Source organism: Mus musculus, chromosome 3, assembly GCF_000001635.26.
Source record: "Mus musculus strain C57BL/6J chromosome 3, GRCm38.p6 C57BL/6J".
NCBI lineage: Eukaryota > Metazoa > Chordata > Mammalia > Rodentia > Muridae > Mus > Mus musculus.
This window is the reverse complement of record NC_000069.6, coordinates 90248047-90265011: the sequence shown is the minus strand read 5'-3', so window position 1 is coordinate 90265011 and position 16965 is coordinate 90248047. Positions and strand designations below refer to the sequence as shown.

Sequence of the window (16965 nt, the reverse complement as noted above, 5' to 3'; positions counted from 1 at the left end):
TGCTCCTGTCCTGCCCTACCGTCAGATGTGGCCACTGTGCCACAGCGAAGGCCCTGAAGACCTAGACCTGGGAAACCCAGGTGACTCCCCACTTCCACGTTTAGAACCCACTGGCCAGAGCCAGAAACTCTCAGTTCTTCTTTCGAGAAATGACAAGAACATTGAAAAAGAGGAAGAAAGGCATGAAGCCGAATAGTGGAGGTGTAGCACTCCTTTCACTATGCTGGGTGAAGTCTAACAAAGCCTTCGTGGAACATGGTTGTCTCCCAAGGATCTATTGCGTTAAACCCAAATGGAGCAGTGAAATGGATGAATCGACATACAGTCCTCAGAACATGAGATTGCTTAGGTCCCCCAAACATAAACCAAGTAAGCCAGCTAGGCCTGCTTACTTCTCTCTAGAAGCATCAACACTGGCAATAGCCTCCTCCAGGAGAGGGGAGGATTTTCTAACAGAAACAACTGTGACTTGGGACAACAGCCTCTCCTTACCCAGGGCTTCAGAAGAGTAACTTGTCAGGCTAGTCACGGTGCCCCATCCCCTGATGCTGCAGCAGGCAGGGCCTTAAACAAACAAGGGCACATAAGGTGACTTCCTGCTGCCTCGGTGAAGTCTGTATAGGCTTTAGGATACATCCAGTTTGGGACCTAAATCTGAGAATGGTGCTTCCGCACAAGCACAAAAGTTCTGAGAGGATTAACGCACACCCGTAGCCCTAGCACTAAGGAAGCCAAGGTGCCAACGGGCACGTGTGACTTCTAGGTAGTCTGCCCTATGTAAGAGAAATCCTGTCAAAAAACAAACAAACAAAAATGCAACACAAAAGAACCTATGGCACCAAACCTCCTTAGGTCCCCAGCCATGTACCAAATAGCCAAGCACACAAAAGGTTTAATAGGATTTTTTATTAACATATAATATATTTAATAAAAAATAATATCCATTCTGGCTCTCTCTTCCATTGCAAGGGGAAGAGAAATAGGGAGGGGCTGGTAGTGCCCATCCCTTCTGGACAAGCCCTCTCTCCAAGATTTCCCTCTACACCTTGCTTCCCAACAGGCTCTGACCTCCAGACAGACGGTTTTCAAAGTTACAAGTGCTTTTAGGCCCTCCCTTGAATTCCCCCAAGCCCACCAGACATACAGCATTCAGGGGCCACCTGGCCAAGCCCCTTCCCTTTCCTCAGTTTTAGGATCCTTCATTCATATTAGAAAAAGGATCTGGGGGCAGAGAGTAGTCTCTACTGGCCAGGGGGAAGGGATGAAGACTGATGGGACAGGGCCATGAAGAAGGATGGCAGTGAGGTCCCCTCACTGTAGCCGATCACTACGGAATGAGTCCTCCACAGCAGGGTCAGGCAGCAGGGCACAGGGGTCACTCAGCATAGTTAGTCCTTCCAGGCCCAGTGGCTCCATGCGCAGCTCATCTTCTAGCCCCAGGCCCAGCTCCAACCCAGATGCTGACACCTCAAAGCCAGGCACTCCAGCCAGGGCTGCTGCAATCTCCTTAGAGAAACCTGGGGAAGAGTCTCCTGTGTGTACAAGAGGTGGGTAAGGATCTCAGGCCACACCTCCAGACCCCTCAAGCTCCTATCACAGCAGTGAGGCTGTCAACTCTTCCTGCCAGTCTCCACCAGCACCCACACTCCCTTACCTGTGAGTATGATATTAGGTCCTGAGCCATGGCGGGAACAGTGGGTCAAGTTCTGGTGGTTGAGGACGTGAGGGTCCTGGGGGCCACTCATTGATCCCTCACTCCCTAAAAATCCAGGACCTTCAGAAAAGGCAGGGGGATCCAGCACCAGGCTGGTTGATGGGCTCTCCATGTTGAATTGCTCCAGCTAGGGACACACAGACAGACCTTAAGGAAGTGGGCTTCAGAACAGGGTGTCCTGCCTAGCTCTGCTGATATGTCCCCTTTGCCTAGCAAGCCCCATCCACCCAGGAAGAGAGGCAAAGACAGAAGGAGGTGATAGCAAGCAGAGCCAACAGAAGCGAGCACGGGGCCCGAAGAAAGTGTGGGCACCGTACCTGCTGGGCCAGAGCATGTGCATGCCAGGAAGAGAACGGGTCAAGGCAGGAGTCATCAAAGAGCAAGCTGAGCAGAAACAGAGGGGCAGGAGTAGGGGTCAAACACAGGAAGACAGGAGCCCCAAGCTGGCATTGCTATGTTACCTAGGGGAAAAAGAGGTCCACCCATATCTCCCAATTCAGCATACCAGTGACCACTCAAGTAACTGACCCACCCTCAGCCCACCCCCATCCCCCATTTCAGAACTATGAGTTTGCATACTCACATTCCCCAAGCTGAAGTCATTTATTGGGCGGTGGTAAGGCTGTTGCCCATGTCCACTGGACCCAGGTGGGTACAGTGCCCCATAATGTGGCTGCCTGCCTGGAGGCTGTCCACCTGAGGGCTGCACTAAGCAGGCCTGAGAGGGCAACTGCTGTAGAGACTTTGGGGTGGGTGGATGGGTGGGTATAACTAGACTTGGGGGGCTATATGGGTATGGGGGCAATCGCTGGTCAGTAGGCAATTTACTGGTATCCAAGGGAACGCCCTGAAAAGGGAGAAAATTTATTCTTTAGTGTGATCCCCCAAAAGAACTCTTAAGAGTTCCCCACCTTGTAAGCTGTACCTGTCCTCAATACAAACATAACAATGCTCCAAGCCATGTGTACTGGTGCGGCCCCTGTAACCTCAGCACTCTGGAGGCAAGAGCACTGCCTCTGCTTGTCTCCCCACTCTCCCCCAAGCCAACACCACCCTAGGCTTCCACGCACATCTCTGGGGTTGGTGGAAATTACACAAAATGCCTATTAAAATGTAGGTGCTCAGTGAGGCTAAGCCCAGCAAGGTTAATCTTAAACCCGTTCCGTAAGTGACTGTTCCTAATCCCCGGTACCTGGTATCAGTAACTGGTTCCTTGTGACAGCTCACTAGAGACTGACTGTTAATGCCACAGGGAGGATGACCACTACTGTTCTGAAGCCCTGGAGGGGCTTCACGGACCAGAGGGGAGGAGAGGAAGAAGTAGAGGAGATGTGGAAGGAGAAGTGCCCTCCCTGGCATGGCTTCCCTACAGGAGAGGGTACAGATGGAACACAGAACATACATCCAGGAAACAGCCATGGAGTAGGGCAGAGGACGGCAGAGAGGAGGAAAAGAATAAGGGGAAGGAAGAACAGGAGAAAGATTTGAAAACTTTAGCACGGAGGCAAGTCTGAAAAGAAAAAGGAAAAGAAAGCTAGGCAAGGTAGCTCATGCCTGTAGTCCAAGCTCTTAGGAGGCAGATGCAGCAAGGATCAGATGCTCCAGGTCAGCCTCAACTATATCCTGAGTTCAAGGCCAGATGAACTACATGAGACACCATCTCCACCATTTGCGCAAATGTTGGGAAATTACTTTCAGTTCAGGCACCAAGTTTTTCACTTATACAGAGTGAAAGGACTGAGCTCTGTGGTCTGAGACTCTCGGGCTCTATGAGTTCCACTGACGTAGGGGAAATAGGAGAGGGATGAGCCAGAACAGAAGTGATGGGGGATGAGCGGAACTGGCAAAGGAAGGATAAGAACAAAGACAGGCCAATGGATAAGCTACACTGGCACCTGTGCTATGCCCGATGCCGAATACTCAGTGTATGTTACTGCATCCGATGTTCACAAAACCATGAAACTGCTGAGGCTCAGAGAAGTTCAATAACGTGAACAAAGCCAAGTATCAAGAGGCAGAACTATGATGTGAAACCAAAAGGTGTAATGGCAGAGCTTGTACTCTTAAGCGAAGAAGGGAAAGAGAGATACAAGATGGGTTGGGACAGGGCAGAGGAACGGAAGGGGATGGATGAGACAGGGGCAGGCACGGGAAGGAGAAGGGAGACATATGGAGGGAAGGTGGCCACGCATACCTGAGTGATGGAAGACAAGGTGGGTGACATTGTTGGCGAAAACTGTTTGGGCAGCTGCTGTTGGGACCTTCTGGCGTCGGCTGGGCCCGCGGGCAAGCTCAGGGGGCTGAGGGGCACACGACGGTGGCGGGGAGAGGCCCCAGGAGTAGAAGCTGGGTAAGGGGGAGCACTCAGGACAGGAGATGAAGTGGACGAAGAGGAAGAGGAGGAGGAAAGGGCTGGGGCACTAAGTGACGGGTGGCCCAGGGAGGTGGTGGGCAGTGCATGGTGGGCCAAGGAGGAGGCAGGCAGTGATGGGTGACTATGGGAGCCCTGGAGCTGGGGTTGAGGACTACTTAGGGAAGCCTGGAGGTTGGGATTGCTTAGGGAGGACTGCAGGGATGGGTGGCTAAGAGGTGAGTGAAGTCCTGCAGACACAGACAAAAAACCAGAGATGCCAACATTACCGATGGGAACTCAAACCCCTTTCCGACCAGAATGGGTAGCAGTGACCAGACTATGGCGACAAAGGTCCTCCCTACTCTGTCCCTGACCATGAGATCGGCACTACTCATTTGGGGGTTATTGTCCGTCTTTTTTTCTAGGAAAAGCCACACCTACTCATTCTTGCTTGGTGAGAATTACAATGAGGAGATATGAGGTGCAGGGTCTGTGGGCAGTCACAGGATCCCAGGCACCATTCTAGCCTCTCAATACCTTGTGGTAACATAACCAGGATAAGGTAGCCACTCACCTGGTACATCATAGCTGGGGCCCAAGCCCAGACCTCCACTGATGCCCAAATGGGTCATAGTATGGGTCAAATTGGTGGTACTGTTGCCCCCACTCAGGCTGGGATAGACTGTCTCCTCAGGGTCCAGGGGTGTGGGCAGTGGAGGAGGGAAGTGTAGGTTGGTGAGGTCAGGTAGGGAGCCTCCTGTGTTCATGGCAGGTGGGAGGACAGGCACATTAGCAGGCTGGTCAGGAGATGGAAAGATGCTAGGGAAGACAGAAGAAGAAAGACAGGTAAAGAGAAAGTGGTCAGAGAAGAGCAGAAATCAGTCTTTCTATCGGCTTCCTTTCTCCCCTCCATCTCACTCCAGCTTTACAGGGCTGCTTACTTGATTCCAGGGACTTCACAGGATCGAGGTCGAGAGGAAGATGAGGACAGCTGAGAAGAGAAGGAAGGGGGTTAGAAATGAGGACAGATCTCAGTGGGAGCCCTGGAAGGGCTGTCTCAGGGAAGGAGGAGAGCAGAGAGATAGAGGAGGACACCCACCCGGCAGCCCATACCTACCTTCTTAGCATCCCAAGGTTTCAGCAGATGCTTGTCATCTACCACGTTCTCCTCAATAGCAGGGACTTGAAAGAGAAAGACTGGTGAGGGCAAAGCTGGAGAAGAATCCAGGAAGGCAGGACAAGAAGCAAAGGCAGCCAAGACTATTCCCTGACCCAATACAAAGTCCCAGACATCTGGCATTCGTTTACCCACAGCTGGTAAGGAACACATACCTTTAGCATCCATCTCACCATCCAGAAAACCTGCATGGGATACAACAGGGGTGGCTGCAGTGCCTACTTATTTGTCTGCTTCAGTAAAAAGCTCCACAGTTACTCCCTGGGGCCACCTACCTCCTCCTCGGCGGCTGGGCAGGACACTGGGAGGTGTGGGGCCTGGATAAGTGTCTTGGGGGTTAGGGTTCATCACACTTGTGTGAAGAGCAGAGTCAGAGCTTGTCCTGTTGGAGGAGTAGAAATGAGTAGCAGTAATAGTCTTCCAGATACCAAAACACTGCCTGGCAGTGGAATATTCAAACTGGTCTAGAAAAGGGGATGAAGTAGAGTAGGGCCCCCAGACAGTACAGGGAAGAGATGTGGACTAAGGAAGTCAAGGGCCATCACCTGTTAAGTGCAGACGGCAGTCTAAACAACTGCCCCTTCTCAGCTGGGAGGTTGCCCCAGGGCATCATCCTAGGATAGAAAAGTTATGAGGAGGAAGAAGGCGCTGGCAATGGATGAGAAAGGCATGGGGGTGGGAAAACGTATGGCAGCCAGGGTGGATACGGAAAGGCCTTGGCACCCAGTATCGTGCCTCTTTCTGCTTTTCTGATGCCCTTGATCCATAAGCCTCCCACCCCTGCTCAATCTAAGAGATCTGGATACAGAAACTCCTCTCTGCCAAGACAAGCTGAATAGAAATGCTGAAGCCTACCAAGTTTTCTGGATACAAATATTGGAGGCGAGATGGAGAAAGGAGGGGCTCAAAGACATGACATGGTTACAGCATTACACCTGGCATCTACTACTGTGAAAAAGGAGCCATTTTCACCTGCCACTCTCCCCTCCCCGCCCCCTACACACACCCCAGCTTGGCTACAATTCCATTGGTTCTGCTAGCTGGATTAGGAGGCTTGGCCACTCATGTCAACATGGCCAAGACTGGACTCTGACCACCTACCCTGCCGCCCCACCCTCCCAGCTTGGCCCTTACAAGAGGAGGTACCTTTGATACCTTAGCCTAGTACCTAGCCCACCTCAGCCCCTCTAGAACATGTCAGAGACTGAATGGGTGAGAAATTCTACCTGCTCTGGACTCACCTTCGCCAGCCAGACTCTGGGGGAGGAGATAAATAGGCAGGGCTATATGGAGAACTGTCAATGTAGATAACTATAGTTAAGGAAAAAAAGTAGAGAGAACAGATGACAGAATAAGGGAGACAGTGTGTGGCAATACAAGTAAGTCACATATAGTGGCTCACTGCTGTAATCCCAACATAGTGAGATGTCGTGTCTCTACACATACACACACATACACACACACACACACACAGACACACACACACACACACACACAAGAACAGAAGGAAAGAAGAAGGACGAGAAACCAGGGTTACATCTCAATGAAGGCCACCTAATTTGTTAGGCCCTGGACCACAAAAATAAGCAAACAATAAAATGGAATAAATGCAGGCATGGTGGTCTACACTTGTGATCCCAGTACTTAGGAGGCTGTGCCAAGGACGTCACCAAAAGTTTGAACCCTACCTCATTTTTCTGTCAAGTTTCAGAAAAATCCCAGACTGCAGGATTAAACCATCTCAAAACAGAACCAAAACCAAACAAACAAAAAAGAAAACCAGGCCTGGCACACCTCTTTAATCTTAGCACTCAGGAAGCAGAGGAGGAGGATGTCTACCTAGTCTACATAGGCCAGCCTGGACAAGCTCCAGCACAACCAGAACTACATAGAGAGATGCTCAGAAAGTCAAGTAAATAAGTAAACAAACAAATAAACAAACAAATAAATAGGGGGAAAAATCAGGCCAAGCATAGTAGAGGTGGAACAACCTAAGCAAATGCCTGAGTAGGGTAAGGGACACAAACATGGTAGCGTCTCTAGGAATCAAAGTTCACAACAGAATGAGAAAAGGGACTGAATCTCCTGCCCAGGTGACAGGGAGCCCTGCTTTACAATCAAGTGAGCAAAAGTAAGGCCAGCCAAGACCAGCACTGAGGAGGGCACAACCACAGAAACACCAGCTGCCCATCACAACAGTCTGTGCTGACACACAGGTTGTAGTCACTTTTCACGACTGGGTAAAAGAACTGCAGAAAGATGAACATGAGCATATAAGGAGAAAGCGCCTCCCCTCTGTGAGTCTCTAAAGAGCCCCTTCCTGTTCCTTTGCCCTTAAATCACTCTTGAAGGATATGTGGCGGGGGTATCGGCGGAGTGGGGACACCATTCTGCGGGCATCTCGTTGTACCCGTTCCACCAACCCATGGTGCCGAGTGCTCCGAGATGAATCCAAAGGTGAGTGAAGGGGGCTCTGCCAAAAGGACAGGTGAATCAGCAGGGGAAGCAGCCTGAGAGCCTACACTCCTCCTTGGCTGGTGTCCACTCACCTGGAACTCAGCCAGGCCACAGCCAATCTGGTTAACATTGGGCAGAGAACCACCATAATGGGAGCTCCTTGTATAAGCCAGTCGCAGTTTTTGGGCCTGTAACTGAGATAAAAGAGAGAAATAGGTATGTCAAGGAAGGTTTTAAGTACTGTTCCCTTTGGCCACCTCTGCCACCAGAATGCACTGCTGTTTTCTAAGATATCTGCCAGTACAAAGGCAGTGATGGGGAAAAGCAAGACCCATACAAACAACCCACCCCAGCCCCTCTGCGGCTTCCTAATCAATGAGCTCCTACTGCCTGAAAAGCCCCGATGGCCAAGGCCTGTCTCTCGGGAATCCCCACGGAGGCAAGTCACAGATAGAGGGGTGGCCTAGTCGGCGCTTTCTGCCTTCACTTCCAGACGTGTCCAAGATTAATTAGAAGATGAGAAGACAGGAGTCGATAACAAAGTTTCGCTATTGCCAGTTTCTTTCCTTCACACTCTGAAGACCATTAAGTTTCTGGGATCTGCTTCTTTCCCAGCTTTAGAACCAGGCTGCACAGAGTCTGCACATCCCAGACTATAAAACCCAAAGAGTGATGATGACGGTTCTGCTAAAAGAAAGGTAAGCAACCCAAGTATTCTTGTACTGGATGCTAAGAAGACTGAACTGGTAGAGGAGGGAGAGGGCACAGTAGCCTATTCCAACTTCGGGCAGGGCCATCTCCTGCCAGTTTGTAGAGATGTCTGCTAAGGAAGTGAGACAAAAGAACCCTCCGTTGGCCATAGTGTTAGCCTCTCTCTATGTCACATGGACCTCTGTATGAGACATACGTAACTACTGCCAAGGCTCAGACACAGCTCGCAGCCAAACAGAGCTGGGATACGGGCACGGGAAGGAGGAAAGTACTCGAGGAAGGGTAAACTCTGATGCTCAGAACTGATCAGAACCAGTCTTCTACTCCAGATCAGCTCGGTGATGCCAGTGGGTAGTGATGCTCATCTCTGGGCTTAATGAATAGACTCCAAGTCCTCAGAGGTCTATGCCACCATGGCCGTCTCTGCCTCTAGCACACCCTCCCAGTCAGCCAGGTAGGTAGCAAGGCAAGCCTTTCACGCCAAACTCAAGATCCTTGTATATCTAGGCTCTGGCCATGTATGGTCACTCCATTTTGCCATGCCGCAGAGAAGTTAATCGGCAAGAGAAAACTAGGTAGGAAAGCGCTACGAAAGCACCACACAGACAGACGGCCCAGCCTCTCGTTCCTCACGTGCACACACTCGCTCTGGTCCACAGTACAGAGCCTCAAGCTCTCCACTGGAAATAAACCTCTCTCCCATCTTCTTAACTCTACCCCCACCATAATCAAAAGCTCTTAAAGGGAGCAGTCAATAGTTCATAATCCTCATGGTGGTTAAGAGGAGGTTATAAACACACACACACACACACACACACACACACACACACACACACCAGATTTGCATCTCTATTTATCTATCTTGAACTCTCATAAACTAGAACATGTGGTCTCTAGAAAAATCAAAGGGGAAACACACACAGGACTCAAAGAGTAGAGGGAGATACACACATAAATACAGTCAGTCAGTCATATATAGAACTAAAGAGCTTTGAAATATGGTATTTATGCTCCATCATCTCCCCTTAGTTTCCTTCAAGCTCTTTATTATGAAAGATACTGCAATATCCCTCACCTGCTGTTTTAAAAATAATTGTGTCCCTAAGTTGGGGCTGCTTACCTGCAAACTCTTGAGTGTTTACCCTAATTCCCTCACAACCTGCCCTGGGAAGCAAGAAACCAAGGCAGGGGTCAGGGGTGTGCTTCCAAAAACAACTTGTCTGAGGCCCGATGCTTCTTTGTGTAACTTCCTAGGAAGGAGTATTTCCCACACATACAGGACTCTAGAAAGCATTCCAGACACTGAGCCACAGGTAGCACCACCTGCCTAGAGAGTTCAGCACATCCCCAGTCAAAGGAAAGGGTGATTCTTTAGCCCAATTAGGCGATTCAAAGCTCTACCTTTCCTCACAGTCGCCCAGAGCCATACACCAAGACCCATACTGTGCGCAATGGTCTTCACCTTGACTCAAGTCAGGAAACCACACGAAATATTTGAAAAAGGAAGCAAAGGGAAGGGACACAGGAGGGGACTTCCTGTCCCAATATACCCAGCACAGCCCGATCAAACCACTCGAGGGGCCCTTTCCCCTTGGAACCTAGTTGTCCCATAAGAGCACAGGCACTGTGATCACAGATTCAGAAAGGGTCAGATTAGGGATAAAACAAACTATGCTCCCAACACATAATCCAAGATTGAGGATGCTTCGGTGGAGTACCTGAAAGGACTCGGCTGGGGATAGACAAGGGCCATTCCCCTGCCGATGGACTTTCGGCGGTCCATCTCCTCCTGCGACCCCTGTTTCATATGTAAATAACTCCAACCCAGTCTTTACTACTCCCACGACTTCTCCAGTGTGTTCACCTCTTCCCGGCAAAATTCATCTAACTGACCCTGGGCCCTCACCCCACGCCACCCAGACGGCGGCGCCCGCTGTCCCAGCAGTGTTCCGCCTCCTGCCCTGCGGCTCCCGCCCCCGCCCCGCCTCTCCGCTCCGGGACCCGCTCCTCAGTGATCGGGCTCCCAGGCATGACCCCTTACCCGTGTGGAGCCGATGTCCATCATCACCTCCTCGAAGGCCGCCGTCTCCTCGGCCTGACGCTGCTTCTGCAGCGCAATCTTCTCACTAAACTTGCGTGGATTGGACGCTGAGGCTGTGGCGGAACCCGGCCCGTTCGCCCCTGACGTCGCCATCTTACCCCCGCGTCCGTCCCCGCCACCTTCCCAGTTCCAGCCACGGCCTCTGCCGCGGGCCCGGCCCGGCTCCTTCAGCCTTAGCAGCAGCCGCCGCCGCCTCCGCGAGCCCGGCGGCTCGGCCCCAGCCTACTCCAGACTCCGGACGCACCGCCTTCTGGGACTTGTAGTTTGTTTACGGGCTTCCTCTACGCCCTCAGACACGCAGGGAGGGCAGGAAGCGGACATCACTTCCCAGCAGTCGTGTGACCCCGGGAGGCAGGCACGCACGCCACCCCTCACCTACTCCCGGCGCACAGCAAGCCGGGAAAGGTAGTTCTACAACAGTCCCGAGCCTACGAACGGGAAAGGGAGAGGGATTCCCCAAGGAAGCTGAAGAAAAAACGAGGAAGGGAAGGGGTGGAGACAGAAAGGAAGAGAAAAAAGAGAAATTTGGTCATCCTCAGGAAAGGTGAGAAGTGGGGTGAGTGAAAACAAGGATCTTAAATCAACTGTATGCAACTGAGATTCATATCCTCTACGACTGGCCATCACACACACACACACACACACACACACACACACACACGACTGGCCATCACACATACACACACACGACTGGCCATCTCTCTCTCTCTCTCTCACACACACACACACACACACACACACACACACACACACACAGACCATCTCTCTCTCTCTCTCTCTCTCACACACACACACACACACAGACCATCTCTTCTCTCTCTCTCTCTCTCACACACACACACACACACACACACACACACACACACAGAATCAGATACCATAGAAGTGTATAGAAACATCTTTTATTTGGGTAACATATCCCAAAACAGGTCAGTTAGTAAAATAGATTCTACAGAGTACAGACCTATGCACAGCCCTCCCTCCCCAAAAATAATCCTGGGGGAGGGAGTCTGTCTCCCTCCACCCCGGACTCCTCAGATATAAAGTTTTGGCAGGTTATTGGTTTTTTTCTAGGTATGGACCACCATGTCCACTTTCTGTAGTGTCTGGTGTCAGTACCTACTTTTCTCTCACTCCAGACCAGTTCAGCAAATATTTCTTCCCCACCCCAAACTATGGGGCCTAAATAAAAGAGCAAATAGGTCTCCACTGAGGTGCTAGGCAGGCCCCAGCACCTCAGCACTGTGCTTTCAAAAAGGGGGCAGGTGAGCAATACATGTGCTACACACCTTTAATCCCAGTGCTCAGGAGGCAGAGGCAGACTGAGCTCTGAGTTTGAGGCCAGGACAACCAGGGTTATACAGAGAAACCCTGTCAAAAAAAAAAAAAAAAAAAAAAAAAAAAAAAAGCAAACAAACCTAAAGGGTGGGTGGGTGGGTATTTGGCACTTTAACAACAGACTAGTGAGCTAGGCAGTGGTGGCATGGCACCCCTTTAGTCCCAGCATTAAGGAGGCAGAGGCAGAGACAGGTGGAGCTCTGTAAACTCAAGCCCAGCCTGGTTTACAAGAGTGAGTTCCAGGACAGCCAAGGCTACACAGAGCAACCCAAAAAGGTGAGGACAGGAGAGGCCAGATAAATTACGAAAACTGGCAGAGAGACCATTTGGCACTAGTCCCTTAGTGGAAGACAAGAGAGAAATATAAGAGTAGGAGGGAAGAAAGGAGGAGGAACCATTTCAGCCATCAGAGTGGTGAGATGGGCTAGAACCAACAGGATACTGGCTTTGACTTACAGCCTCTGTATCTTTATCGCAAAGAGGCTGGATGCCTAACTCTCAGTTCTTCTGTCAGCTTGTCTCTGAGATGTACTGCCTGGCCTCTGACTGTAGCAGTCTGCCTCCTTCTAATGTCCCTGACCACGTCTGTAGTAACTTCGCTATCTCTTATTCTTTGGGTCTGGGGCTAGCCTCTTCTCTGCCCACTTCCATCTCATTATTCATAGTCCAAATGTCCCATCCCTATATCTAAGAGAACTCTTTGGTCCTCACTACTTCCCTTCTCCACTTCTTTCTATTTCCCACCAATTGAGAAGGGTAGGGAGGGAGGACAGGGGCACCTGATAGCCAACCTCCCCTGCCCTTTCTCTTGAAGCACCTTAGATTTGGACAAAGAGAAGGCCAGTGAGCAGGGCAAAGCCTGCTAGGAGCAGAATGACCTTGAGGATCCTCTGCTCAGAAGTGGCCAGTTCCTGGGGTAGAATTTCCAGGAAGGTGATATAGAGGAAGGTGCCAGCTGCCATGCCCTCTAGAACAGATTGGGCCAGCTGGTGCAGAGGCCCAGCTGACTCTGCCAGAGCTGCACCCAACCCGATGCCCAGAGGTGTCATACATGAGAAGAGGATCCCGCAGCCAGCCACCACCTGCACACGTAGGTGGCTCTGTAGCAGCCGCAGGGACAGGCTGACTGCCAGAATGCCTTTGTGAAGCAGCAGAGCTAGGCACAGCTCCATTGCCCGAGCCCTGTCTCGCTGCAACCCTACAGCCAGGCCCTCAAATACTGAGTGCAAGGCTAAGGAGAAGACCAGGACACAAGCACGCAGGGCTGAGGGAGCTGCTGGAGTTCCGCCGGCCTGGGGGATCCCTGGTCCATCGTGCCAGTGCTGAGGCCCACCATTCACTGTGCCCAGTAGAGCCCTTGTCTCTTCCGGGTGGGGTGGACTGGTCTGTTCCTTGTAAGCCAGCGTGATCTGCTCCATCACCAGGACCAGGAAGAAACCCATGGCCAAGATGAACTCTTGCAAGGGGAACTGAAGCTGTGAACAGAGGTGGCAACAAGAGTTCAGGAAATCAGAAGAAATCAGATGCAAAGCCTGGTAGAGGCTCTGTTATACACATCTGACGTCCCACACAGACAAGCCCCCTGTGGTCACACCATGATGAAGTCCGTTGGCGGCACAACCACAGAACAACACTTAATGGAACAGCTAATGGTATCCAAAGTATTACATGCAGACCAACTTTGGCACTAATAATATTTTGGGGTAAATATCTCTGCCATCACTGTCATGCATACTGTAAGTAAGCAGCATCTCTGGCTTCTACCCATCAGATGTGAGTCACAAACACAGTATCACCAACACTAAGCTGTGACCACCAAGAATGTCTCCACACATTACCCAGTCAGTCCTTCCTAAGGGTCAAGACTTCCCGAAGCTGAATCATGGATGTATATGCACACAGTGTTGTTACATGTAAGCATACAAAGGGGCACATCTGGGCCTGCCACAAATGTTCACATACAAAGCTACATGTCACAGGGACATTCACAGTCATATGAAGACAAAGGTCGCTCAGTCACAGGTATACAGGGGTCACGACCCATTACTACTTCCTCAGTCACAAGGGAAAAAAGATGACTTCGCTGAACAACCGTCTCAGGTTTTCCTAAGCTGAGTTCTTTGGAATGTTGCTGTTTGGGAGGCAGGCAGGGGTTGAGACAGTCTCGCTGTGAAGCCCAGACTAGCCAAGAAAAACACTTCATAGTTCAAGCTGGCCTCCAACTCCTTGTGATCATTCTGCCCCAGCCTTGCAAGTGCTGGGACTGCACTGCTTCCAACTCTGTATCAGACTTCCTTGCCTTGAACCCCACATCCCACTTTCTTGAGAACATCTGGCCCCGGGGAATTGCTTCCTATGCTGCCAGATCTGCAGTGATCTGTCTCCAGCTCGCTGGTGAATACCTGTAACCCAGGAAATTGAAGAGGGAGAACCAAGAGCTTAGCGCAGTCTACATTACGTAGATAGACCCTACTGGAAAAAAGGCGCCCTCGCTCGTGTTCATGTAAGTGACCCTAATTAAACTCATGGAGTCAAGCACTCGTCTCACACACACACACACACACACACACACACACACACACACACACCCCACTCACACTCAAAAGAGAGATCAGAAGAGGATGATCAGTGGGAGGGAAACAAGAAATCTAATAGGAGTGAATATAGTTAGAATACTTTATGTGTGTATGAAAATGTAATAATAAAGCCCATTACTATGTATAATATGTGCAAATAAGAAAAACAAGGAGGGCTGGGCAGTGGTGGCTCACGCCTTTAATCCCAGCACTTGAGAGGCAGAGGCAGGCAGATTTCTGAGTTTGAGGCCAGCCTTGTCTACAGAGTGAGTTCCAGGACAGCCAGGGCTACACAGAGAAACCCTGTCTCAAAAAACCAAAAATAAATAAATAAATAAAATTTAGAAAGAAAAATAAGAAAGAGAATGTGGGGTGAGGTAGCACAACCCTGTAATTCAGCATCTGGGAGGCAGAGGCAAGAAGATCACTGCAAAGTTGAGGCAGGTCTACAAAACAAGTGCCAGGCCTACACAGTGAGAACCTGTCTCAAAAAAGAAAAGGAGAAGCCGGGCGTGGTGGCTCACGCCTTTAATCCCAGCACTCGGGAGGCAGAGGCAGGCGGATTTCTGAGTTCGAGGCCAGCCTGGTCTACAAAGTGAGTTCCAGGACAGCCAGGGCTACACAGAGAAACCCTGTCTCGAAAAACCAAAAAAAAAGAAAAAGAGGAGGGAAGGAGACAGAGAATGAAGGAGGGACAAGCAAATAAGTGTATGAAATGTGATTCTTGGAACATTGTTAACTTCCTGGGAATTGCAACCCAGAGTAGTTCACACACCTGATGAGGCTGCTCACATTATATCAAGGAATATAGAGAGGTCACACAGAGTTTAGTATCAGGGAAAGAATGCACAGTAAGAATATCCTGTTGCTGAAATCCATAATTCACAGACTCACATACCAAGGCCTTCCGCAGCCCTGAGGTGACCCCTGAAGAGATCTATATAACCATGTTTGTCTTTTTCTTTTTTGGTTTTTCCAGTCAGGGTTTCTCTGTGTAGCCCTGGTTGTCCTGGAACTTGCTGGCTTCCAACTCACAGGTGGTGTGCCACCACCGCCCAGGTTATAGCTCTGTTTTCTATTAGCTGTTCTATAATATACTCTTGGTCACATGTTGAAGTCAATGCTTACCGTCACATGCAGGGCCTCCAAGGCCTCATCTATGGCAGCCAGGTAGTCAGGCAGCAGGTCCAGAAGACATGTAGCCAAAAAGACTCCTCCTGCGAAGCAGCTGACGAGGCTCAGGGCTTTCTGGCCCGAGGCTAAACAAGAGTGAAGTACAAAAGGGGTTATATATAACCAAATGAATCTCTTCAAAGTCCTTCTACCCCAACAGAAGCCATGACCACTCCTGCTCCCCCCCCCCGCCGCCCCCCCCCCCACCCCAGTCACCTCGCCCAACCTCCGAAGCAGAAAAGACTCACCTGAAGCTTCATGGTTAGCACCTGACCTTCGAAGCACACAGACAGGTACCAGGCTGCAGATGAGTGTCAGCAGCAGCAGCAGCACCAGGGCCCCCAGCTTCACTTCCAGCCCTACTGGCACCGAGGGCTCCGATGCGACTGCTTCTGGGCGCCACACCAGGAGCTCTGGCTCCCCCCAGGGCCCCATGGTGGCTGTGATAACTCGGTGACTCTTGGACCTATACAGAGAAAACTAGCATGGGTGGGAATGGTCACAGGAAAGAAGGGGTCACGGAAAAGGGAAGGCTGGTCAGCGGAATGCACTTCCCCTCAGCCCAGCCACTTTCTGGCCTTTCCCAGCTGAAGTGACTCATCCACGCCAACATCAGGATTGCATTTCCTCCTTCGAATTTCTCTCCCCAAGTTCAGCGAACCATCAAGGAGGAAACTGAGGCACGCGAAGGCCAATATAGATCTCACATTACTCTTTCACCTGGAGCACGCAGAAAATGAGGTGCAGACTCCAGGTAGGACCTGCACCTGGAGCTGGGGTTCCCTAAGGAAGGCAGACCACTCTCTCAGTCTGCTAAGTGCATGTAGCAAAGGGAGGTTGGAGCTGAAGAGAAGTCCCGGATGGCTTCACCGATGATTTGAAACAGGGGAACTTCGGGGCTGGCTGACTCTCTTAACTACCCACTCCCCAGGGCCATTTCCCGGAAATAACAGGTAGTCTCGGCATATAGCCAAAGAGGGGCTTGGGACGAGCTTTGCCCGCACTGGGCGGCGTCTGGAAGTCTCGGAGACCAGGTCGGAGGCCGCCAGCGTCGCAGGAAGCAGAGGAAATGTTAACACGGAGACCCCAGCTCCTAGCCTGGGAGGCCTCAGAAGCTGCCTTTGACCCTGCGACCAGCGAGGCCTCACTCACCTCCCGAGGGTCTCACTCCATTGCTGTCGCTCGGTTCCGGCCTCGCGTCGGGAATTCCCACCCCCTCCCCACCCCTCTCCCCTCCCCCCCGCCGCCTCCGCGTACCCGCACGAGGCTGCCAATGACTGAGCTCAGTGGGAGGAGCCTAGCCTAGAGTGACGTGCGCTGCGAGCAATTAGAGTCTGAAAACTAGAGAAAGCTAGGCTGGCGGCG

The 16965-nt window shown here is 51.1% G+C and overlaps 2 protein-coding genes across 10 annotated transcripts; both read right to left on the bottom strand.

Annotated features, from left to right (window-relative positions):
- Nucleotides 1-886: 886 nt before the first annotated feature.
- Nucleotides 887-11154, bottom strand: Crtc2 (CREB regulated transcription coactivator 2). Of its 8 annotated transcripts, none has more exons than XR_001783761.1 (15): nt 10454-10844; nt 7794-7895; nt 7601-7717; nt 6486-6547; nt 5790-5858; nt 5520-5626; nt 5400-5429; nt 5185-5249; nt 5009-5058; nt 4642-4886; nt 3909-4315; nt 2298-2561; nt 2032-2175; nt 1655-1841; nt 887-1532 (listed from the first exon to the last, which is right to left on the bottom strand). XR_001783761.1 is itself a non-coding variant. In NM_028881.3 (14 exons), exons 1-14 carry the CDS (start codon nt 10604-10606, stop codon nt 1312-1314), a joined length of 2079 nt encoding a protein of 692 aa, NP_083157.1. In that variant the 5' UTR covers nt 10607-11154; the 3' UTR covers nt 887-1311. The 8 variants fall into 8 exon arrangements, 4 of the variants coding, with proteins under 4 accessions (NP_083157.1, XP_006502216.1, XP_006502215.1 ...); XR_375593.1 differs by having other exon boundaries at nt 2032-2098; NR_151631.1 differs by lacking the exon at nt 3909-4315 and having other exon boundaries at nt 2032-2098; nt 10454-11154.
- A 244-nt stretch (nt 11155-11398) lies between these two features.
- Slc39a1 (solute carrier family 39 (zinc transporter), member 1) lies at nt 11399-16822 on the bottom strand. Of its 2 annotated transcripts, none has more exons than XM_006501560.4 (4): nt 16753-16822; nt 15849-16080; nt 15556-15686; nt 11399-13326 (listed from the first exon to the last, which is right to left on the bottom strand). In XM_006501560.4, the coding sequence occupies exons 2-4, from the start codon at nt 16033-16035 to the stop codon at nt 12670-12672; spliced, it is 975 nt and encodes a 324-aa protein (XP_006501623.1). In that variant the 5' UTR covers nt 16036-16080; nt 16753-16822; the 3' UTR covers nt 11399-12669. The 2 variants fall into 2 exon arrangements, with proteins under 2 accessions (XP_006501623.1, NP_038929.2); NM_013901.2 differs by having other exon boundaries at nt 11400-13326; nt 15849-16066; nt 16753-16820.
- Between the last annotated feature and the right edge of the window lie 143 nt (nt 16823-16965).

Bases quoted from the DNA above. Each gene is read 5' to 3' on its own strand.
- Crtc2 (NM_028881.3), bottom strand. From the start codon at position 10,606: ATGGCGACGTCAGGGGCGAACGGGCCGGGTTCCGCCACAGCCTCAGCG. The intron at 5,627-5,789 runs GTGATGGCCCTT...CTCCTCCAACAG, and splicing joins CTGCCGTCTGCACTTAACAG to GACAAGCTCTGACTCTGCTC. The intron at 1,842-2,297 runs GTGAGTATGCAA...GTGTGTCCCTAG, and splicing joins ATGACTTCAGCTTGGGGAAT to CTGGAGCAATTCAACATGGA.
- Slc39a1 (XM_006501560.4), bottom strand. From the start codon at position 16,035: ATGGGGCCCTGGGGGGAGCCAGAGCTCCTGGTGTGGCGCCCAGAAGCA. The intron at 15,687-15,848 runs GTGAGTCTTTTC...ACTCTTGTTTAG, and splicing joins TGCTAACCATGAAGCTTCAG to CCTCGGGCCAGAAAGCCCTG. The intron at 13,327-15,555 runs GTAAGCATTGAC...CTCTGTTCACAG, and splicing joins TGGAGGCCCTGCATGTGACG to CTTCAGTTCCCCTTGCAAGA.